This window comes from Peromyscus maniculatus, chromosome 4, assembly GCF_049852395.1.
Source record: "Peromyscus maniculatus bairdii isolate BWxNUB_F1_BW_parent chromosome 4, HU_Pman_BW_mat_3.1, whole genome shotgun sequence".
Classification (NCBI taxonomy): Eukaryota; Metazoa; Chordata; class Mammalia; order Rodentia; family Cricetidae; genus Peromyscus; species Peromyscus maniculatus.
The window spans coordinates 7,962,296-7,985,999 of NC_134855.1; the positions used below are offsets into that span (position 1 = coordinate 7,962,296).

Below are 23,704 nucleotides of genomic sequence, written 5' to 3' on the forward strand. Positions count from 1 at the left end.
AGGACCCGAGATGGTGCTGGCGCGTTACCTTTTGACTTTCAGAGAAGTCCCGCTCTGCTGGCTCTCGCAGCGGGGGGAAGCCTCACCCCCACCTGGCCTAACAGGCTTCTCCCCAAACCCTCCCGGCTCCAGCTTGCGGCTCTGTCTGTCAGCCAGGGGCCTCTGGCTGGAGAAGCTCCGCTTGGCCAGCTCCTTCTTCTCACCCAGACTGGCCCCTGACGGGCCACCATCCCCTTGTGCTTCAGGCTCAGCTGCAAGGCCCTCTCGCCGCTCCCTGCGCTCGCTGAAATCGCTGCTCTCGGAGGCGGTCTCCCACTCTTCGTTGGCATGGTCGGAGGAATTCTGGTAGGAGAGCTCTGGGGACCTGTGGCCTCCAGGACCGCTCTTGTCCCCAGGACTGAGTTTGGACCGGCCTGGCCATTGACTTGCCAGCAGGTGGGACTCCTCCTCGGGTCCCCACAGGCCCAGGGACTCCCGCTCTTGACGGAGGCGCCGGAAGCGAGGGGGCTTGTCTTGGCGTGGGGGCCGCCTCCGTCGGAAGGGCCTGTTCTCTGCGTTTTCAGAATCGGCCCCGTGGTCATCTTGGAAAAAGGACCTCTTGTCCTCCATGCGGCTGTCCTCGAAGACCCTGCTGCCAAATGTGTCAGAGTGTCGGTAGGAGTCTGGGATGTAGTCTCTGTCAGTGGTTCGCCGTGGGCCACACGGGTCCGAGGGGCCGTATTCCTGCCAGGAGCCGCCTGGGCTCCGGCTCTGCCAGTGGGGAGGCTCTTTGGTGACAAAGGTTCTTCGGCCATAGCTGCAATTGCTTAGGCGAGGTGGGAGGACTCTCCCACAGGCCCGGGGGCCCCGGCTGCGGGCATCGAGGCCACCCTGGTCCTCTGTGTGAGTCCTGTTGGAGCGCCAAGAGTCCTTCTTCAGGGTGCCCTCGTCCCTTTCCAGGAGCATGCCCTCGTGGCCCGGCTCGGAGCCCCGCTGACGCCGCCTCTTGGGTAGCTCTTCGTACTCAGAGCCCTCGCTGTGGGTCTCACTGGCGATGCGGCGCCTGGGCTTGGCTCTAGGGCAGTCTTCTGGCGGGGGGAAGTCACGAAGGCCCCTGCCTCGGCTGCTGCGCTGGCCACCACTGTACATGCCGCGAGCGCCGAGGACACCCGTGCCACACAGCCCGCCTGTGCTGCTGCCCGCAGGCCGGCTGCCTCGGAAGGTGAACTCTCGGAAGCCACGGCCACGGCTGCGGGTCTGGCCCCGGCCCCCAAAGGCCTGCTCCTCATCGATGAAGATCCAGTTGTTTCTCTTGGTTGGGGGAATGTCACTGGCATCCCTCGAGGGCCTGCTCTCCCAGGTCTTATCAGCCTTAGCGTCTTCATCCAGCTTGCTGGCCTCATGGCCAAACCCAGGCCGGGCAGCAGCCTTGTCCTCCAGGGCAGAAGAGGAGGCATTGGCCAGAGCAGGGTTGTTCTCTTCATCCTCGTCGTCTTCTGTCCTGCACACGGGCTCTTTGTCTACGGCCGGCTGAGAGCTCTCCTCTCCCAGGCCCTGCCTGACCCTCTCCAGCGCCTTCTCCTTCTCTTCTACCTTCAGGGCCTTGAGGACAGGTTTCTTGATGGGTCCCGACCTCCGGGTCCTGCCTGGCTGCTCCTGGTGCTGGCTCCGGGGCTCGGGCGTCCACTCGGGCTCTGGGTTTGGTTGTTTCTTGGGGCTCCCTTCCTTGTCCCAGGAGGAAGCGTGGAAGGACGGCTCCTCCCGGGGTGCCTCCCGCTCGACACTGTTAGCTGTGTCGGCAGCCTTTGGCTGGTGGCCAACATCCCAACTGCCATACTCTGGCTTTTTCTCGGCTGGGACAAAGTCGGGCTCCAATGGGGAACACCTGAGGTTTGGGGTACGCCCCCCAGGAGCACCCACCTCCTGAACATTTTCCTGGGGTGGGAATAAAAGCTCCTGGCCTATTCTCTGAGCAGAGACACAGCTGTCAAAGTCTGCTTGGGCCTTCTTGTCAAAAGCACTCAAGTACTCCTCCCCTCTCTCCTCAAAGAGATCGCGCTGGGCACTTAAGCCCCCTGACCTTCCGGGGGAGGCAGAGTAAGACCTTTCATTCCTGAAAAGGAACCAGAAAAATCAGTCAATGTGATTGGAGCTTGGTTCCTGGTTTCCATGCTGAACAGGGCTTAGTTTTGGTTTGGTTTGTTTTAAAGAAAAAAAAAATGTTTTTTTTTTTTTAAAAAGAAAAGAAAACACAAGCAAACATTTGCTCTAGCTTAAGACACGTTGCTCGGTGGCCCCTGGAGTCCGTGAGCGTGGCGACGGCAGTGGCAGCTCAGTACACCACCCTGGAGACAGAGAGGAGCCGGCAGTCCCTGGAGCAATGAACAAGCTGGAGCCTGGGAGTCCGTGAGCCTGGGCCGAGGGGTGCCAGGGCTAGCTCCTGCTCACAGGAGGAGCGAGCCCCGACCCCCAACCCAGCCGCCTGTGAACCCGCCCCTCTGCGCCTTTGCCCACAGTGCGGCTGCGACCACAGGGTTCCTGCTGAGCCTCCGCCTGGCCATTAGAAAGAGCCACTCACAGCACGTACTCAAACACACCTGCTTACACTCGCCCCGCCCCTCCCTCGGGGCAGCGTCCCCAGGGATGGGGCCTCTTCCTAGGGCCCTCCATGGGGACTGTGGAGTCTTCCTTCAGTCGCGGAGCAGCAGGAGGGTCAGCTCACCTGACGTGCATGTCCATGGCCAGAGTGTCGGCAGACTTCGGGTGGGCCAGGGAGTAACTTTTGCTCTGGAGTGCCATGTAGCCCTCGGGGCTCCACACGGGAGTTGGGTCGATGGTGGTCACTTTTCTTTCTTGGAGTGAGGGCACACAGTTTTGATCTTCAGAGCGACAGCCAGTCCCACTGAGGGACTCTTGAGGCATCATGGGCTTCATCAGTCCTGAAGAAGACAAAGAATCAAGCTCCCTCTTCTGACATAGAGTGTCTGGCAAAGGCCTCAAAGCAAAACACAGCCTCAAAACAGAGGCAGTGGTCCCAGCACCACATGGACGCAGCAGCTACACCTTCAGCATGCAAGTCCTCACTACCCTGACAGAGGACCCTGTGGCACAGGGGCACACCACATGACCTGCTTATGGCCCTTAGGAGCCAATTCTGGTTCCAGAACAAGAATCCATGAGCTGGGTGGTGGTGGTGGTGGTGGTGGTGGTGGTGCACGCCTTTAATCCCAACACTCGGGAGGCCGAGGCAGGCGGATCTCAAGAGTTCAGGACCAGCCTGGTCTACAGAGTTCGTTCCAGGACAGCCAGGGCTGCACAGAGAAACCCTGTTTTGGGGGGAAAAATCCATTTGAAAGATAATGAAAACAATCAAGGGAAGCCAGATGTCAAACCAGTGGGGCCGGCCTGTGAGCCGCCGCAGCACTGCACAGCTGTGGACAGATGAGCCGCATCCCAGGGGCTCACGAAGACCAGCCAGCCAGCACTCAGTCGATTCAGACAGAGATTTGGCGACACTTCCTCCTATCCCTATGGGAAGTTGGACACGGATACGCTGCATTTTTATTTGAGAATTCTGTTGTTGAGGAGGGAGAGCACGGAGTGAGTGGTCCAGATGACTAGGACATAGGTAATGTGATGTTCCTTCCCCAGCCTCTCCACATCTGCAGGCCTAGTCTTCAGCATCCTCTCAGAAGACTTCCAATGCCTCTGAAATACCACTAAACATTAGAAACCCCCTTTGGTACAAGGGATTCCCACCTGGACACCCAACTTAGTCCAGTCCAGGGAAGGATAAAAACAACCAGCCTTAGGAATTCAGAATATAACTGCATTCTTACTTGCTTTCTTAGGGTTTCAGGAGGGCTGTATTCAAATTTCTGCCTTCCAGAATGATACACAGATCTCTCAAATTAACCAAAACTGGTTATAAGGGCTCTGGGAGGATGGGCCCTGAATCCAATGAAGGCCCAGCCAGAATCTAATCCTTATAAGGTCTTGAAACTGAACTTAAAAGCCAATTAGCCAGAATGTGTATGGAATGTAATATACCATAACTAGATACTTTGTAGAACAATCTAGAACACTAAAAATTGATATTTAAATGATAGAAAGCATAAAAGAAGGAATTAACATCTTGGATGCAATGGTGCCGGCCTGTAATGCCAGCAATCAGGAGACAGAGGCGATCTCTGTGCGTTTGAAGCCAGACTAGTCTACATAGTTAGTTCCAGGACAGGCAAGGCCTCATAGAGACCCTGTCTTTAAAAACAAAGAAAACCTTTCCTAGGAGCTGGTGAAACGGCTGGAGGAGCGAAGGTTCACCCCAAAGCCACGCGGTAGACGGAGACCTTCTGACCACACACGTGCTGTGCGGGTGACACGCCCCCACGGGGAAATGATGTTAGAAAGAAAGGGGAGGAGGAAAGAGAAATAAAACAACGATTTGGGAAGCACATCCTATTTCCAAAAAATATACTGCTGACGCTGGAGAGATGGCTCAGCGGCTAAGAGCACTGGCTGCTCTTCCAGAAGACCTGGGTTCAATTCCCAGCAGCCACATGGCAGCTCACACCTATCTGTAACTCCAGTTCCAGGGATTCTGACACCTTCACACAGACACACATGCAGGCAAAATTCCAATGAACACAAAATAAAAATAAATTATTGAAATATAGTCACTGAAATTTAAAAGGTAGATTATACACAAGGAAGAGCTGTAGACAGTTCTTAAGATGGCTTCCTGGATGGCAACAGGGAGGCAACCTCCTCCCTATTCGTTCATTTTCATGCTTACATTCCTTCTCTTTCCTGTCTCTCCTGATGGGAGCAAACCCGGCCTTCTCGTGTGGAAAGTACAATACAGAAAGGATGGCCTGCAGTCGCAGCAGGGGGATGACACAAAACAGGAGTTCTGGAAGGACACTGAGGATGGGGAGATGAACACAATTCAGCAAGAGAGAGAGAGACGGATCTTGTTATGTTTGCCTGCGTGTATGTCAATATGTATTTATGCATGCATGCATTTATGTATGTACATACATACGTATGCATATATGTATATGGATGCTTGCCTGGTGCCCATAGAGGCTCAGAAGATGGCACTGGATCCTCTGGAACTGGACTTAAGGTGGTTGTGAGCCTCCATGTGCGAGCCAGGAACTGGAAGAGCAGCCAGTGCTCTCAACCGCTGGGCCATCTCCAGCCCACAGACAGAAAACAATTTTTTTTTGGTGAGGATGGGGGGAATGATTGAGACAGGGTCTCACTATGTAGTTCTATCTTTCCTGGAACTCACTCTGTAGACCAGGCTGGCCTTGAAATCAGAGACCTGCCTGCACCTGCCTGCCAAGTGCTGGGATTAAAGGTACATACCACCACACTCGGCTTCCCAATAAACCTAAAGGAACCAGCTTTGGCAACTAAAAGCTATAGACTATCAGAGTGATTATTCTCATCCACACAGGAAGCCTTCCAGAAAAGTCACAGTAAGTCCAGAACAAAAGGTATCAAGTAGTGAAGAAACCCAGGATAATTACATTCCTTCCAGACAATGCAGCAAAGACAGGAAAACACCAAGAATCGACACGGAAATGAAGAAGCAGGGGCACACCCTTCCCATGTGCCTCTGGACTCATGTCACAAAAATGACTGTTTGGGCACAGTGGCCCGGCCTGTAATTTCAGCACACAGGGGGCTGACCCAAGAGGATTTCATGAATGTGAGGCCAGCCTGAGCTACAGTGAGAGAGAGGTCTCAAGAACAAGCTAAAAAGCAGGTATGGTGACCCATGCCTTTAATCCCAGCACTCGGGAGGCAGAGGCAGGTGGATCTCTGTGAGTTGGAGGCCAGCCTGGTCTACAGAGTGAGTTCAAGGCTAGAGGGTTACACAGAGACAAAACAAAAAACACCACAAAAACCAACACTGGTAGCTTATGAGGATTTTACAAAGCCACAACCACACTGGGATATTTATTCGCTTGTAAGTTTGGTGCTAGAGTTGAACCCAGGTCCTTGAGAATACCAAAAGAATGAGCTCTACTGCTAAGTTAAACTTCAAACCTTGTGGTAAGCAGTTTTAACACCCATTAGTAACCTGCCACGGGGATTTTAGAAAGTAATGATATGGGTATTTGTACAACACAACTGGCAGTGCAATTTCATGGACTACTTTGACATGATGAAAGAGAGTCTGAGACCACCTATGTGCACTCTGCCCGCCTCGGAGTTTACCTTGAGGTAAACAGATTACTGTTGAGAATGTCACATCACAGGACCAAGAAAGTGACACTAGAAACAATACTATCAAGGTCATGTCGTAAGCAGGAATAGTGAACTATACAGAGACCAGTACAGTGAGACAGAGGGCTGAGGAAGCCCCAAAGCTGGTTTGAAGGGAGAAAATCCAAAAGCCAGGATGCAGAGGATCAACGACGGGACAGAGATCTGAGTGTAATCCAGGCAACTTACAACACACACGTTCCTAACTCATGCCAACAATTTTGTTTGGAGACAGAGTCTCAATGCACAGCCCAGGCTGGTCTCACTTCCTGTCTCGGCCTCTCAAGTGCTGAAATTAGAAACATGTCCCCACCCACACTCAGGTCCCAATAACTTTTTGACAGGAGCAAAATTGTGTCTTTAACTTTGTAAAACTCAAGAGCCCCCAAATGACCTGACACAGGCCAGACTGAACTCTGGCTCTAACTCTTCCGGTGACTTCCCTTCCCTTTCCAGTTCCCTGGGCCCTGTGCTCACCTGAAGGATGCAGGGCTGAGGGGTAGAAGTCCACGGGTGTCCGGGTGGGTGTAATGCGCGGGTCCATGTAGGAGGGCATCATCATCCACCGCGGGTCAAAGCCCAGCATCTGGGGGTGGTGTGGGTAGAAGGAGCGTGGCGGGTGAGAAGGCGGGGGGTACATCGGCTGCCAGTGCTGCATCTTGTATAGTTGCTCCTGGAGGAAGAAGACATGTGTGAGGGGGGGAGGGCACACACCGGTGCTCACGGTACAGGCCCTCCAGTCCTCCAGGGGCACAGAAAGACCCGAACAAGCTGGGCGGTGGTGGCGCACGCCTTTAGTCCCAGGACTCAAGAGGCAGAGGCAGGCGGATCTCTGAGGTGGAGCCCGAGGCCAGCCTGGTCTGCAGAGCTACTCAAAGAAACCCTGTGTGTGTGTGTGGGTGTGTGTGTGTGGGGGGGGATGGAGACGGGACATGGACACACTAACCGAAGCATGTCCCAGGCCGAGGTCCCTGTGAACTGGATGAACAGCCATGATGGTGTCCCTACAAGGACTGTGTGCACCTGAGCGACCCCATCAGACTAGACTTACAGTCTGGATGGGTTATGGCCATCTCTCTTGTCTACCGTCACCACCGTACACCCCACATTTGTGGCTCCAAGTCCTCTCCTCTCTTCTTACCAGTCTACCCCACATGGCTCCCAGCAGCCTGGGGGGGGGGGTGTCTCACTTTCTTGGCTATCTCCCACAATGCACCCTACTCAGTTTCAGTCCTGTGGAGCCTTGGCAGACCGTGGACTAGGATGCTCTTCACTACACTCCCAGCATAAGCACTTTCCCTCTGGAAAGCAGCCACCAGGCCCGACCAGGGCCCTCTTTTGTACTCCCATAACACGCCTGCTCCGTTTGCTGCTGTCTTGGTAGCTGGCTGGTTTTCGAGGCTGTCTCCCTAACTGAATCTGAATCATAAGAGGCGGTTTATGTTTAGCTTGCTATGGCACTGTGTTCTAAGGTATGTGAAGAGATAAACACGAACCATCAATGACCCTCACGCCACCCGACCAGACGCCTCTCACGCTGTCATCTCCATGAGCTCTGTGCTGTGGAATAATCCTTCTGTATACTCTGAAAATGTGTTGTTCTCATTGTCAATAAAAAGCTGGGTGGCCGATAGCTAGGCAGATTTTCGGGGCAGAGAGAATGCTGGGAAAAATGGCTGAGTCTGAAGAGTCCTGAGCCAGACAGGAAGAAGCAACATGTGAAGTTCACAGAGGTAAATGAGCCTTGAGGCAGCACACAGATCAATAGAATGTTGATTTCAGTAGTAAGAGCTGGCTAAAAACAAGCCTAAGCTATCGGCTGAGCTTTCTTAATTAGTAAGAAGTCTCTGTGGGCTTTTTTGGAAGCTCATGGGAAGAACAGAAAAGTCTGCCTACATATGGCGCCCAATGTCTGGCCACATATACCCACATGAGGCCTGGGGGGAAAAAAAAGCCTTAAAAAAAAGTAGTTTACTGGAGCTTATGCAGGGATGCTTGGCTCAGTCTGGGAGGAAGGGACTGGACCTGCCTGGACTGAGTCTACCAGGTTGATCTCAGTCCTCGGGGGAGGCTTTGTTCTGGAGGAGGTGGGAATGGGGGGTGTTTTGGGGGTAAGGGGAGGGAGTGGGAGGGGGGAGAATAGGGGAACCCGTGGCTGATATGTAGAACTGAATGGTACTGTAAAATAAAATAAAAGGGAAAAAAAAAGTAGTTTACTTAAAACAGTCTTAGATTGGCTGGGTGGTGGTGGTGCATGCCTTTAATGCCAGCACTCCGGAGGCAGAGGCAGGCGGATCTCTGTGAGTTCAAGGCCAGCCTGGTCTACAGAGCAAGATCCAGGACAGCCTCTACCAATGGGGAGACGGTCCAAGTTCTGAGGTGTCATCTCTGACAACTGTGATGGTGACTGGGACAGGTAAGAATACTGCTGTTTCTTTAAACTGGAGGTGAGTGGGGAGAACATTCGCTCACGGTCATGTCCATCGCTTTACCTGCTGCTGCTGTTGCTGTTGCTGCTGCTGCTGCTGCTGCCGCTGGAAACGAGGAGGAAGGGACTTCTGATACTTGCTGAACTCCTGTGCAGGGGACCCGGCCTCCCTGGCTTCTTCCTCGCCGCCGCTGCTGCTGCTGCTGCTACTGCTGCTCTGAGCTACTGCAGGGGATGTTGCAGGTGTCTCTTCCAAGAACATGCTGGGTGCTTCTTGGACAGGGAACTCTGGGGAGCCTAGAGAGCAGGCAGGCGAAGAAACGGCACAGTGAACTCGCAGGAACTGGGCCAACTGTGTGGAGAAGAGCGAATGCTTCTGTCTTGGCCACATACACGCCACTGGGGACCAGTGACGCAGGCCCAGCCGCCTGCATCAACTGTTCCTTGGGTACCAGACTGCGGATTCCCCACAAAGCCAGTAAGGAGGCTGTACCCCCGCATCAAGAACCACCAGGTGAGGATGCTGAGTCAGCTGAGGACTGTACATGACTATGGAGAAGCCGGACACAGGACTCTGACGAGGCAGAGAGCAGCTCTAACTCAGGGACCACTACAAATTCATCAGCAGACAGAACGAAGCAGCAGCCACAGGCGGGCGACCCGAGCCCTCTGCTCAGGCTCCCTTGCCCAGAACTCTCTGGAAGTACTGACAGCAGCCATGCCTGCCTCCTCCACGGGCTTGGGTGAGAATTCAGTGAGATCATGCGAAAACCGCCCTGCCAACAGGGCCTGACTAACAGTATAAGCCTAGAGACCTGAGTTCAACCCTCTGAACCCATGGAAAAGTAGAAGAGAATCAAGACAAAGTTGCCCTCCGACCTCCACATATCTATATATAATGAGGCACACACCACACACACACACACACACACACACACACACACACACACACACACACACACACACAATTGGAGTGAAAAAAAAGTTGAGCTATAATCACACAAGTACCCAAGTCTACACTTGTGTATGTGCATGTGTGTGCGTGTCTGAGACAGGGTCTCTCCGTGTATCCAAATGTCCTGGAACTCTCTATGTAGAGCAGTTGACCTCAAACTCTCAGAGCTCCTGTCTCTGCCTCCTGGGTGCTGGGACTGAAAGTGTGTGTCACCACAGCCAGCCGGGCCTACACTTCAACAGACTGATGCTTCCCATTAGAATGTGCTTTTAGCCACAGGCTTAGCTACTTTATAGTCAGAATGTGGGGCTGATGGGTCAAGGCTCCCCACCAGGGGACAGAAAGTCCTCTCACCTTTGCGGACAATAGGACCGTTCTCCTGTGGGGAGGCCTCCTTCTCCACAGGCTTCGGGGCCTCGCTGGCCTTCGGGGCCTGCTTGCACTTCTGATCCAGCTGCCTGAGTTTGGCCGCACAGGCCGCCAGCCTCTCCTCCCGGGCCCGGCGCTCTTCTTCTTCCCTGCGCTTTCGGGCTCGCTCCACAGCCTCCGACATCTCTGACTGGATGAACTTCTGCCGTGGGGGCGGCTTGTCCTCCTTGTCCTCAGAGGACTGTTGTCGGAACGTGCTGCCCAGCGTGGACTTCTGCCAAAGAAGCAGGGAACGGGGTTCGGGTCGGAAGCCTGGGACAGCGGCTACTTCCCTCCCACCGAGACCGACACCAGGAAAACAGTAAATGACTCAGTGACTCCAAGGGACACAGGGGGCCCCACTATGACTGCGTAACCCCTACATTCTGACTTCAGATCGATGCTTGTACATTAATGAGAAGCCATGACTACAAACACGTCTTTTGGGTAGTTTCTCCATCCCTCAGTCTCCTGCTGGTTGTCAGGTACAACATAAGCAGGGTGCTGGGGGTGTCCTGGGAAAAACTCAACACCAGAGAGACATGCAGGGAGTCTGCAGGGAGGGACCAATGCTGCTGCTGCTGCAGGCACAAAGGAGCAGAAACCACTGGAGGGAAGCGATTCCCAGCCACACAAAGAGAGTGCCTGTTTTGAAGGGTGGCCAGACAGGTGTACGCCACGGTCAAAGATGGTCCCACAGGGCTGGGTGGTGGCAGCCTATGCTGTCAACGCTAGCACTTAGGAGACAGAGGAGGGCAGATCTCTGAGTTCAAGGCCAGCCTGGTCTAGAGTGCCAGGATAGCCAGGGCTACACAGAGAAACCCTGTCTCAAAAAAATCAAAAAACAGAGAGAGAGAGAGAGAGAGAGAGAGAGAGAGAGAGAGAGAGAGAGAGAGAAACAGAATATGGCAAGAAGGCGAGGCCCTGCCCTCTCTTGTGGTTATTCGCTCATCACTTCTCACAGAAAGAAATACACACTAGTGACAGTTAAGGATTTCCTCTTGAAAGGTCATTTCTCGTGATGCAGATGCGACTCCAATGATGCGAGAGCAGAAGCTCCAATGTAAGTTCGGACACGCCCTCACGCCACTCACTCTTCTTTAACTCCGCGACTAAACAAAAAACATCTGCCCTGCTCTGGAAACGGCTATCCACTAACCATTTCACAGATTCCCTGAGAAGCCACCTGATCTCACAAATCAACCAAAAAAAAGAAAACGTTCATATGTGTGTATCTGCATGTGAGTACAGGTGTCCTGGAGGCCAAAAGGCGGCGTCAGACCCAGGACAGCTGTGAGCTCTTGGACATGGGTGCTGGGAACTGATCTCAGGCACCCTGGCAGAGCAGGAAACACTCTTAACACCTGGGCCAACACTCCAAGCCTTTACATTAAAAGAAAAAATTACATATTTATGTGTGTGTGTGTGTATGTGTGTATATGTGTGTGTGTGTGTGTGTGTGTGTGTGTATGTGTGTGTGTGTGTTATATGCGACAACTTTTGGGAGTCAGTTCTCTCCTTCCACTATCTGGGTGCTGGGGATTGAACTCAGGTCCTGAGCCATCCTGACAACTTACCTTTTGTGTATTTTCTGTTTTTTTCTTTTTTTCACATCTGTTTTTATTAAGTTATGTGTTTACGTCTGTGTTGGGTATGTGCACATGACTGCTTGTGCCAGCAAAGGCCTGGGGTGTCCAGGTCTCCCTGGAGTCCAGGTCTCCCTGGAGCTGCTCCCAGGTAGTTGGGAACCCCTGATGGAGGTGCAGGGACTTGAACTTGAATCCTCTGAAAGCACATGCTCTCACCCACAGAGCCAGTTCTTCAGAACAATCTTATGTATTCTTAAACCTGATTACCTCCTGCCAAAGAGCTAAACAGACTCAAAGGGTCCAGGTTCATGGCGAAGCCTTCGGCCCAGGGATCTCCAGGAGGGGAGGCACGGTGCCCGGTCACACAAGGAAGACAGGAGAGAAAAGCCTGTTCACTGCGCATGATGAGGCAGGGGAGCCAAAAACAACATGTTTCCCAAGAGGATTCCAAACAGTGCCTTTCACTTTTCCAACATGTGTTCACCCACAATCACTGGGTGTGGCAAGAAAGGTGTGTGTGTGTCAGCTGCTGGGGAGTCAGAGTCTGTGGGTGGCCGGAGCCCTGCAGGGTGCAAGGCATGCAATCTGAGTGGTGGACTGGTTTGGGACAACCATAGGACAGGGCATGGCATGGAAATTAATGTAGAGTAAAGGTGACACCTGTGAGGGCTTGGAGGGCATCTGTGCAACGGCAACTTCACACGCAGGAGCCAACCAGTAGGCATCAGTGTTAGGGACACGTGACTGCTGTGGGAGGAAGGAGTTATAAATATGTAATGAGGGGCTGGAAGATGCTCGTGGGTGAATGTGCTTACTGTACAAATGTGAGGAATCTGGAAAAGGAAGATGGAAGAAGGCCTGAGTGTCTGGAGCCCAGCACTCCCACAGGGAGACAGGAACCAGAGACAGGAGATGGCCCAGAAGCGCCCAGGCCAGCTAGCCTGGCAAACTGAACAGAAACCAACAAGGACTCTGTCTTAAACAGCGTGGAAGGCAAAGGTGGACACCAAAGCTGTCCTCTGAATTCCACAGGCATCTGGTGGAATGTGACCACAGAACTGACTGGGCCAGCAGAGGACCTGGATCTAGGTGAGTTTAAGGAGTTAGTGCTCAGGAAGTAAGAAGACCTCAAAATAAGATAAGAAGCAAGGACCCACAACAGGGAAGTGAAAGCAAAGACAATTCCATCTTCACACCAGAAGATGGGAGCTGATCGGCTGCTGGAATAAATGAATACATTGAAAGGCTGATGAATGGGGGCCAACGAGACGGCTCAGCAGGTGAAGGCGCTTGCTGCACACGCCGCTGATCAAGGGAGAAACCAAGAACTGACTCCACGAAGACGTCCTCTTACCTCCACATGCGTACTCTTATACACATATCCTACATACAGACACACACCGAGATTTACGCATGACGAATAATAGGCCAGCCAGTCTCAGAGTTTCTCCCCATTCCTCATCGCTCACAGCGGAGAGGAAGGGACTGTCCAGTGTAAGCCTTGGCAACATCGCCAGCACTCACCCAGAGATCAAAGTGCCAGTCACCAGAGCCAGGAGGAGTCCGGAAAACAGCCCAGGGAAGCTGGCCAAGCCTTAGACCTGACCAGGAGCAAGCACCAGCGCAAGACAATCTGAGGAGCCCGCCCTCTTCCGAAGCGCCCAGGCCATGAGAACGTGGGAAAGTGAGCCGCAGTGATAACAGGTGAGCTCATGCATAAAGGACCTCACCAGGATCGCTGCCTGGTGAATGTGCCATAGCGAGGTTGCAACACATGCTTCCTGGCTTGATTCTGGTTCTTAAAAAAGACCAGTGTCGGCCAGCACACCTGGCAGTGAGAGCAGCTAACCAGGAGGTGGCGCCCTCTTCAGCTGGCCAGGCAAACAGCTCTGTTCTCATCTCTGTTTATTATGGAAGACAGGGTCTCACTTTGAAGCCCTTGGCTGGCCTGGAACTTACTCTACAGACCAGGCTGGTCTTGAATTCATGGAGCCTCATGAGTACTGGGATTAAAGGCATATGTTACCATGCCCAGCAAGTCTTTATATTTAATTCCAAGTTTTCCATAAACTCTGGCTAGCCACACAGCTCAGGAGGTAGAACATTTGTCTTGAAGCTTGACAATATGAGTCTGATCTCTGGAAACAGGGTAGAGGTGGAGGAGAGAGCCAACTTTACAACGGTGGTGTTGTCCTCTGACCTACCGCCACATGCATGCCGTGATGTATGTGTCAACACACACACACACACACACACACACACACACGCTGAAATGACATGAAATAAAAAAGAAAGGGAGAACAAGGGAGAAGAAACATGACCTGGCATTTTCTGGAAACCCAGGCACTGACATCAACATAGTACAAACTCTTAGGACAGTGGCTGGATTGGTATGTGTGTGCGCGCGTGCGCGAGCATGCATGTGTAGGGAGGAAGGAAGGAAGAGAGAAAGAGGCAGAGCAACAGCAAGCATGCAATCAAGTCCACAGCACATGCCAGGGCTCTTGGGAAACAGGAAGGCACAGCACCTGGGCCGCCATACCTGGTAGTCAGGGCCAGATGCCCAGCTGTGAAGCTTCCTGGAAGGAGGCTGCGGCTCTGGCCCTTTCCGGACAACGCGGGACACACTCCCTGCTTCTCCCCAGTCCTTTCCTTCCTCTTGAGTGCGCCGGGCATCAGCACTGTCTGCAGAGCTCAGTGACGACTCCCGCTGCCGCCTCGGGTCCCAGCTGTTCCTAGGACGAACAACAACTGTTCAGTTTCCCCAGACATCTCGGGCAGTCTGACCTCACCGGTCGGGGCCGCTGGGAATTCTGCAGCCAGCTATTACAACAATTTACAGACTAATTCCCTTCAACACCCCACTCACATCTTTGCCTGTGAACTACAAAATTCAGGCCAGCATTATCAAGTCATCATCGCTCTCGAAGCCCCCAGGAGACATGTAATTCACCCCATCCTTGATGGCAAAGACCAGGCCTGCTTGCTCACATTGAAAGAGCTGGGGATCAGGCCTGGAGAGTTGTTGAGTTTTTCTTCAATTTCCAGCTCCCACATGGTGGCCCATAGCCTCCCAGGTCCAGGAGATCCAATGCCCTCTCTGACCTCCACAGACATTACATGCATGTGGTGCGTAGAAATATATATAGGCAAAATACCCATACACATAAATAAAAATTAATAAAATCTTAAAGTGCTGGGACCTGGCTTCAGTCTCCAGCTCCCGCCTCGGCTCTGCAGAACAAGTGCCGCCCAGAGCTCTGTAACGGAGCAAAAGGCAGACCACAGTGAACGGGAACCCAGAGAGTGCACCAGTGCAGAAAAGGAGACATCCCCAGCAGGGCTGCACGGAGGCTCGGGGGAGGGGGAGAGGGTGTGCTGAGCAGGGCCAAACTCAACCAGTCACAGTCACATATGCACAGGTGCCGGGAAAGCCGTCAGCAAAGACAGGCAGGAGAGCTGCCTCCATGCCTTGTGTGTGCGCGCGCGTGCGCACTCACACACACACACACAACACACACACACACACACACACACACACACACACACACACACACACACACACACACACACACACCCTGTGACAGGTAGCTGGAGAGGCACTTAAGAAGATCGAAAGATTAACAATTGCTAAGTAAAGCTGGGCAAGGTGGCGCACGCCTTTAATCCCAGGAGGCAGAGGCAGGCGGACCTCTGTGAGCTTGAGACCAGCCTGGTCTATACAATGAGTTCCAGGACAGCCAGGACTACAGAGTTGAGACCCTGTCTCAAATATTTTCTAAAAATTTTACAAAAAGAAAAAAAAAAAAAAAGAAGAGAAACAGCTGCTAGGGACCGCGGACCTGACCTCTGAGAAATGGTCTTGGCCTCCCAGAAACCAGTTAGGATTTTAGGAGGAACGTGATGTGAAGGATGAGCCATAAGAGGCAGGCCAAAGGAAGGAGCACACTGACTGTCCCCTAGGGGCCAGACAAGGAAGGCTGCTGGTCCCAAGACCCCAGAGATAAAGAGGAAGAGCTTCCAATAATGCACGCAGCAAATCAAAAGACGTCAAAGGAGACTCAGAAGCTCCAAGGACATCCTGCAAGCAGGAGGTGCTGCCGTGTGCTGATACCCCAGAAATGCCACGACAGCAACCAGGACTGATATTAAGATAAAAATAGGGGTGGGGAGGAGCTGAAATAGTTAAAAGCACTTGCTACACTCTCAGAGCGGCTCACAATCACCTGTAACTCCAGCTCCAGGGGTGCCAAAGCCTCTATTCTCTGCAGGGACCTGTGGTCATGTATGTACATGCACGCACATGCACACGCACGCACACGTGCACACGCACACATGCACACACACATAATTTTAAAACAATAAAAATAAACATTCAAAACACAAAGAAAAACAGACAAACCCTCTAAAGGAACTGGAGTATAATGTTGCACTTATACTTAACATAACTGGAGTATAATGTTCCAAAGGGCATTAGGTAAGCCTAGTCCAATGGGAATGACCCAGGAAGGAAAGGGGCAGAACGGATGCACCCAATCTGCACACCTGCTTGTGCACCTCCCCGGCGCACTGCGGAAGAACTCTTGGTATGGAAACCAAGAAGCGCTCCTGGCACCATGAACCCCATGCAGCATCAGTTTCTGACGGCCCCATGCTAGGAGCTGGGGTGGAAGGACTCACCACTTTGGCCGCCCATCCTTCACAACTTCCTCCTCATCTTCATCGTCACTGAACTTCAGTTTCTCGGAATAGTCCACTTCCTCATGGAGGCCTGCAACAGCAAGAGGGCCCATGAAGATGAGAAGACATGAGGATGACAGTGTCTCCCAGGGAACCACAAGACAGTCTGAACGTTGAGCCTGTGGTGCCCCAACTGAGGTGATGGGCAGCTCACCCCATGCGGCTGCCACCGTCCATAGTCCTGCAGGTACCAGGGAGGGTTCCTAGGTTCCTGTACGAGTGATGGGCTGGGCAATACTAACCCCCCCCCCAACAGAAATTCTCCCTATGTAACTCAGACTCTCACAGACTCACAGTTCTCGGGCCTGCCCCCAGATGGAACTACTGTCCTATGCCCACCTTGACTGGCACAGGCAGGGAAGGTGTCTGTAACTGATGGACAAAATGTAGCTGGTCCACACAGTAGAATATTATTTGGCCATAAAAATGAATGTGGGTGACCAGGGAGATGGGGCAGCAAGTGAAGTGCTTGCTGCCCACACACGAGGGACTGAGTGCCATCCACACAGACGTCGGACATACCGGTGCACGCCTATAACCATCCACAGACGTCAGACATACCGGTGCACGCCTATAACCATCCACAGACGTCAGACATACCGGTGCACGCCTATAACCATCCACAGACCATCCACAGACGTCAGATATACCGGTGCACGCCTATAACCATCCACACAGACGTCAGATATACCGGTGCACACCTATAACCATCCACAGACGTCAGACATACCGGTGCACGCCTATAACCATCCACAGATGTCAGATATACCGGTGCACGCCTATAACCATCCACACAGACGTCAGACATACCGGTGCACGCCTATAACCATCCACAGACGTCAGATATACCGGTGCACGCCTATAACCATCCACAGACGTCAGATATACCGGTGCACGCCTATAACCATCCACACAGACGTCAGACATACCGGTGCACGCCTATAACCATCCACACAGACATCGGACATACCGGTGCACGCCTATAACCATCCACACAGACATCGGACGTACCGGTGCACGCCTATAACCATCCACACAGACGTCAGATATACCGGTGCACGCCAATAACCATCCACACAGACGTCAGATATACCGGTGCACGCCAATAACCATCCACAGACGTCAGATATACCGGTGCACGCCTATAACTATCCACACAGACGTCAGATATACCGGTGCACGCCTATAACCATCCACACAGACGTCAGATATACCGGTGCACGCCTATAACCATCCACACAGACATCGGACGTACCGGTGCACGCCTATAACCATCCACACAGACGTCAGATATACCGGTGCACGCCAATAACCATCCACACAGACGTCAGATATACCGGTGCACGCCAATAACCATCCACAGACGTCAGATATACCGGTGCACGCCTATAACCATCCACACAGACGTCAGATATACCGGTGCACGCCTATAACCATCCACACAGACGTCAGATATACCGGTGCACGCCTATAACCATCCACACAGACGTCAGATATACCGGTGCACGCCAATAACCATCCACAGACGTCCGATATACCGGTGCACGCCTATAACCATCCACACAGACGTCAGATATACCGGTGCACGCCTATAACCATCCACACAGACGTCAGATATACCGGGGCACGCCTATAACCATCCACACAGACATCAGATATACCAGTGCACACCTATAACCATCCACAGACGTCAGATATACCGGTGCATGCCTATAACTATCCACACAGACGTCAGATATACCGGTGCACGCCTATAACCATCCACACAGACGTCAGATATACCGGTGCACGCCAATAACCATCCACAGACGTCAGATATACCGGTGCACGCCTATAACCATCCACACAGACGTCAGATATACCGGTGCACGCCTATAACCATCCACACAGACGTCAGATATACCGGTGCACGCCTATAACCATCCACAGACGTCAGATATACTGGTGCACGCCTATAACCATCCACAGACGTCAGATATACCGGGGCACGCCTATAACCATCCACACAGACATCAGATATACCGGTGCACACCTATAACCATCCACAGACGTCAGATATACCAGTGCACGCCTATAACCATCCACACAGACGTCAGATATACGGGTGCACACCTATAACCATCCACAGACATCAGATATACCGGTGCACACCTATAACCGCTGCTCTCCCCCACACTGAGGGGTGGACACAGATGGAATCCAGGCAGCCAGGGTAAAACGGTGAACTTCCAGTTCAGTGAAAGACGCTATCTCAAAAGTAAGGTCTCCGGAGGCTGGAGAGATGTCTCAGTGGTTAAAAGCCCTTGTCACTCTTGGAGAGGACCAGGGTTCAGCTCGGCACTCATCTGGCAACTCAAAACCATCAGTAACCCTAGTTCCAGGGGATCCTAGTACATATACATGCATGCTGGATCAACAGTCATACACATAAATACATAAATCTAAAATTTAAAAAAAAGTTTATGAGGTGGACAAGAAAGTGAGGAAGAAATCCTATGTCAACCTGTGACCTCTACACACCCAAACCACACAGCATACACCACACACACAGCATACATCACACACACCAATAGATGAGTTAATTAACTAAAGAACGACAGCATTAACAAAGCACAAGAGAGCCAAGCCAAAAAACAGCTAGAAAACATCATGAGGTGTGGAAATGTGCAGAGTGAAGAGGTTAAATACCAACATATTTCAAAATAAACGCATCAGAAGCCCAAGAGATTTAAAGACAGACATATGCAAATCCACAATCAGAGCAGAGGTTTAATATATCACAGTCCAGGCCAGGATACACCTGAATGGAACCACAGTAAGTACCTAAGTTGGGAAGGACACCTCTAGCACCCGGCTATACTGGCTATTATACACAGCTTTTCAAGCACACTTGGGATGCTCTCCAAGACAGATCGTCCTGGTCATAAGACAAGTCTCACTGGGTGGTGGTGCACGCCTTTAATCCCAGCACTTGGGAGGCAGAGGCAGACACATCTGAGTTTGAGGCTAGCCTGGTCTACAGAGCAAGTTCTAGGATAGCCTGGGCTACTCAGAGAAACCCTGTTTCAAAAACAAACAAGCCCATAAGTTTGCCATTCAAGTACTAATCAGGCCTAACCCTGCTTAGCTTCTGAGATCAGAGGAGATCGGTGTGCTCAGGGTTATATGGCCATAAATAAGACAAGTCTCAGTACACTGAATGGAACTAAAACCACACAGAAAATGTTCTTGAATTTACCTTAAAATCAAAGTAAAAACTTAGAAATGCCTCAATAATTAGAAAACAAAAACAAAAACAAAAAAAACGCACGTCCTTTAAAATAAATATATAAAATGAATACCAAGGAGCAGGAAAATCATTTCTGATCATCAATCTGACTTGATTAAGCAATGCCAGGGCACTAGTGAGGCCTAATTTGGGGTGTCTCACTTCGTGAATGATAAGCAGAAGAGACCGAGGAGGGAAGACCGCACTGAATGTGGGCTTCAAGTGCCCGGGCCGGAGCCCCGGGCTGAAGGAAAAGGGAAAGAGAAGCCAGCTGGGCACTTCCCTTTCTTCATTCCTGATTTGCCCAGAAAAGAACCCCACACTCAGCTGAGCGGTGGTGGCGCACACCTTAAATCACATAGGGAGGCAGAGGCAGGTGGATCACTGTGAGTTTGAGTCCAGCCTGGTCTTCGAAGTGAGTTCCAAAACAGCTAGGGTTACACAGAGAAACCCTGTCTTAAATAAACCAAACCAAACCAAACCAAACAAAAAAAGAACTGCATTTATAGCGGTATCTAAACCATAAAATACCAAGCCGGGCGGCGGTGGCGCACAACATTAATAATCCCAGCACTCTGGAGGCAAAGGCAGGCGGATCTCTGGGAGCAGAGGCTAGCCTGGTCTACGGAGTGTGTTCCAGGACAGCCAGGGCTATACAGAGAAACCGTCTCGAAAAACTAACCAACCAATCACCAACTAAACAAACATGAAGAACCTGAAAACTATCATCTTTATTTACTCAGGAGACATTTCCATGTGTCACAGGCTGGACTTGAACTTGCTATGTAGTCCCATCTCCTTGCCACCCCTGGCCACCCCAGACAATCCATACGGTGGAGATGGAGCCCACCGCCTTCTGCATGTTGGACAATCACTATTAACTGAGCCATACACCCAGGCTCCTACTACCCATTGTGAAAAAGAGACAGAGTTTTATTTCTAGTCCCAGGCTGGTCTCAAGGGATCCTCTACCCTTAGCAGCCCACATGTCTAAGATCATCACCACAGGACAACGGCACTCACCCCTGGGCACTGATCCACATAGACCTAAGAAAGCTTAAAGATTTTGAAGGCACAGAAACGGAGCCACACTGGGCTTCTTAGTCTCACAGTCTCATGCCAGCAGCAGTGCAGATCCCACAGCTGCCTGCCAGATGGAGCTGGTGCCGGCTGCCATGAGCTAAGCGGCATGGCCAAGTCCTGCCGAGGTACACAGAGGTACCTCCAAGCCCTGCAGTGGGCTATATGCTGTGGGATGCAGGCACAGACCCACTCTTTCCTAGAGTTGGCGATAAACGTACCTCCGCCATGTTGGGCAGCTAAGGTGGGCGGAGCCAGCAGCCAGGGCTGCCACTGCTGTCCTAGCCACACTGCGGTTTAAACCAATGGTCAAAAATGATTACAGATTCACTGTAAGACAGATTCAGATGGAATAAAACTCTAAACAGTGTACAGGGTGTGTAAAAATGTACGTAGACTTGGAAGAGAGAGGAAAAGGATTATAGGCAGTTATATAAAGAAATAGACAGTTTCAAAAAATAAAATCTTTAAAGAGACAGTAAGAATAATAAGAAAGTTAAGCCACCTTAAGGATAGAAATTGCACAAAGAATCTGGATACTGCATATTATTACATTGTTTTTGGGATTTTTAACTGCAGAGAGACATTTGATTGCAGGAGCTACTAAGTTAAACCAGTATGTATATTTTAAAGGTATCTTGACTTCAAAATTTGTGTTTAATGATACGTTGCTATGGAAAAGAGGTTCTGCTTTTGTTTCTACAGGAGATGAGAACCTGTGGATTGCTTCCAGATTAATATGGTTTGACCAACTGAGACCCCCTGAAAGACAGTCATGGCCCAGATGATCCAACATCCAAAACTGCTTTCAAGGCAACTGGCTGAGATGATATAGCCTCACAGACTACTACAGCAAGATTTAACTATAATTCTTAATTTTCTCAGGACCCACATAAGATTGACAGCAGGAAGTAGTATGGGAAGCTATGTCCAAATTGCAAAAATATTCTTTATGTCTATTTTTATTTAAAGGAGGTTGATTATAAATGCAATCTTTCTAAAAAAAGAAAAGAGGATATAGATAGGATAGGATGAAAGGGTAGATCATTAAATCTACTTTTAAAGAGCAACAACGTGTTTGAAATGTTTTACATTGCTATGGATTTTAGCTTATTGATACAAATTTAAAGTTAATTTTGTTATAATACTGTATATATATTTCTACTCTTGTTTAAGGTACTATGTTTATGCGATTCATTTAAAATTGTAATGTATAAATAAGAAATACAGATTAATAATTAGTCATCTGTGATAATCAAACGTATAGTCGTGTTAGTTAAGATTTTTAGGTATACAAAGGTATATTTCAATTAGGTAGGTAATCTTCAAACACTTCAAAGACCTACAGAATATGGCATTTAAAATGTTTTAAGAACTTGGACTTTTCTGGACAGTGAGACACGTCTGCTGCTCCTGGCAGCACCAATTACTTCAAAGAGGATGATGGGCATTGAAGAAAGTTGTTATGGAGTTTGCTGTCTTTGTGGCAAAAGGTAGCCTCTGGGCAAAAAAGTGCCCTTGCCTCGACTGCTTGACAATATGCTGTATAAACTGGACATGCAGGACCCATAGGAAGGTGACCACTGAACTCTGCAAGATGAGATGGTTCTTCAGGTTCCTGCTTCACAGAAGAAACTGCCAGACATTCTACAGGACATGAGGAGAAGTAACTGATGAACTTTGCCAGAATGGGCAGAAAAGCCCTTAGAATTTCCTGCTTTACTGAAAGCTATGCCAGAGACTATAGGCCTGTAGACTGAAAACAGATGCCCCAATGTTACAGAGGAACTTTGGATGACTGTCCAGGCAGTCAGAGGCCTTTATCATTTCGAGAACTATGGAAGTTGCTTGCCACGCACTTCCTGTTTACTCAGGTAATATTATATCCTTCTGGGGTCTTTGATGGAGTTGAAGCTAGATATATTTATAGTTTTCCTTAGACACGATAAAAGATAAATTACGTATGGAACTTTAGACTCAACAATAGGATAGATAACAGAATATTTTCTTTAATTTTGCCAAATACAAATAGACTAGATATAGTAAGTATAATTCTTGCTTGATAACTACTTTGTTTACTATGTTAAAATTAAAATCTTCCTTTTTGATTAGACAGAAAAGGGGAAGTGCTGTGGAATGTCTTTCTTATGCTGTAATATGTGTGACTCCCATTGGATAATAAAGTTGTTTTGCTTATGGCAAGAAAACTTACAGCCAAGCGGGACATCCAAGCAGAGATACAGGGAGAAGAGGGGCGGAGTTGGGAGAGAGATGCCAGCCGCCACCAAAGGAGTAACAAGATGCCAGCAGACTGGTAAAGCCACAGCCATGTGGTAACGTATAGATTAATAGGAATATGAATAAAATTACCAGAAAACATACGATCCTCTCTACTGACCTGAGACAGGGTCCAGCTGTTAGGATGATATATTACTCTTGCAGAGAACTCAAGTTTGGTATCCAGGAACCATCTATAAATACAGCTCCAAAGGATCTGACACCCTCTTCTGGCCTCAGAGAGTATTTGCACTCAGGTGTACATGGCCACACACAAGATACATAATCAAAAATAAAATAATCTTTAAAATAAAGAAAGATTCTCTCTACTGACAACTATAGAACACTAATGAGAAAGGAGAGACCTGCGGAGACTCACTGGGACCCTGAAACGCAGGAGTCAAGACTGAGTGGCTGAACTTGACAGAGAAGCAGATCTTCGTAAATACTGCCAGGGCGGAGTCCAAATTTGCAGAGACCAGTAAAGAACTTGAGGAACCAAACTTGCAAAGAAAGAGGGTAGAAAGCTCATGCTATCTGAGTTTAAGATTCACTATGATTGGCACAGCTGAACTTGGCCATGGAAATAAAAGCATTCAAGCACAGACAGGGATCGACCTGGATGACATCTGGCAAAGGTGCCAGACCCGTCAAGGGGACGACTCAACAAGTGTTAACAATGGGCCGGTATCACAGGCAAC

General features: G+C 50.5%; 1 protein-coding gene across 6 annotated transcripts in view; it reads right to left on the bottom strand.

Annotated features, from left to right (window-relative positions):
• Prrc2b (proline rich coiled-coil 2B) overlaps positions 1-23,704 on the bottom strand; it is a 96,769-nt gene that overhangs the window by 19,747 nt on the left and 53,318 nt on the right. For 4 of the 6 annotated variants that reach the window (XM_076568903.1, XM_076568900.1, XM_076568902.1 and 1 more), the window contains exons 10-16: positions 16,319-16,409; positions 14,181-14,373; positions 9,996-10,284; positions 8,751-8,983; positions 6,736-6,931; positions 2,702-2,918; positions 29-2,092 (exon numbers count right to left, since the gene is read on the bottom strand). In XM_076568903.1, the coding sequence (XP_076425018.1) occupies positions 29-2,092; positions 2,702-2,918; positions 6,736-6,931; positions 8,751-8,983; positions 9,996-10,284; positions 14,181-14,373; positions 16,319-16,409 (3,283 nt within the window). The remainder of the gene's footprint in view (positions 1-28; positions 2,093-2,701; positions 2,919-6,735; positions 6,932-8,750; positions 8,984-9,995; positions 10,285-14,180; positions 14,374-16,318; positions 16,410-23,704) is intronic. The other 2 variants (XM_076568901.1, XM_076568904.1) reach the window with 2 other exon arrangements.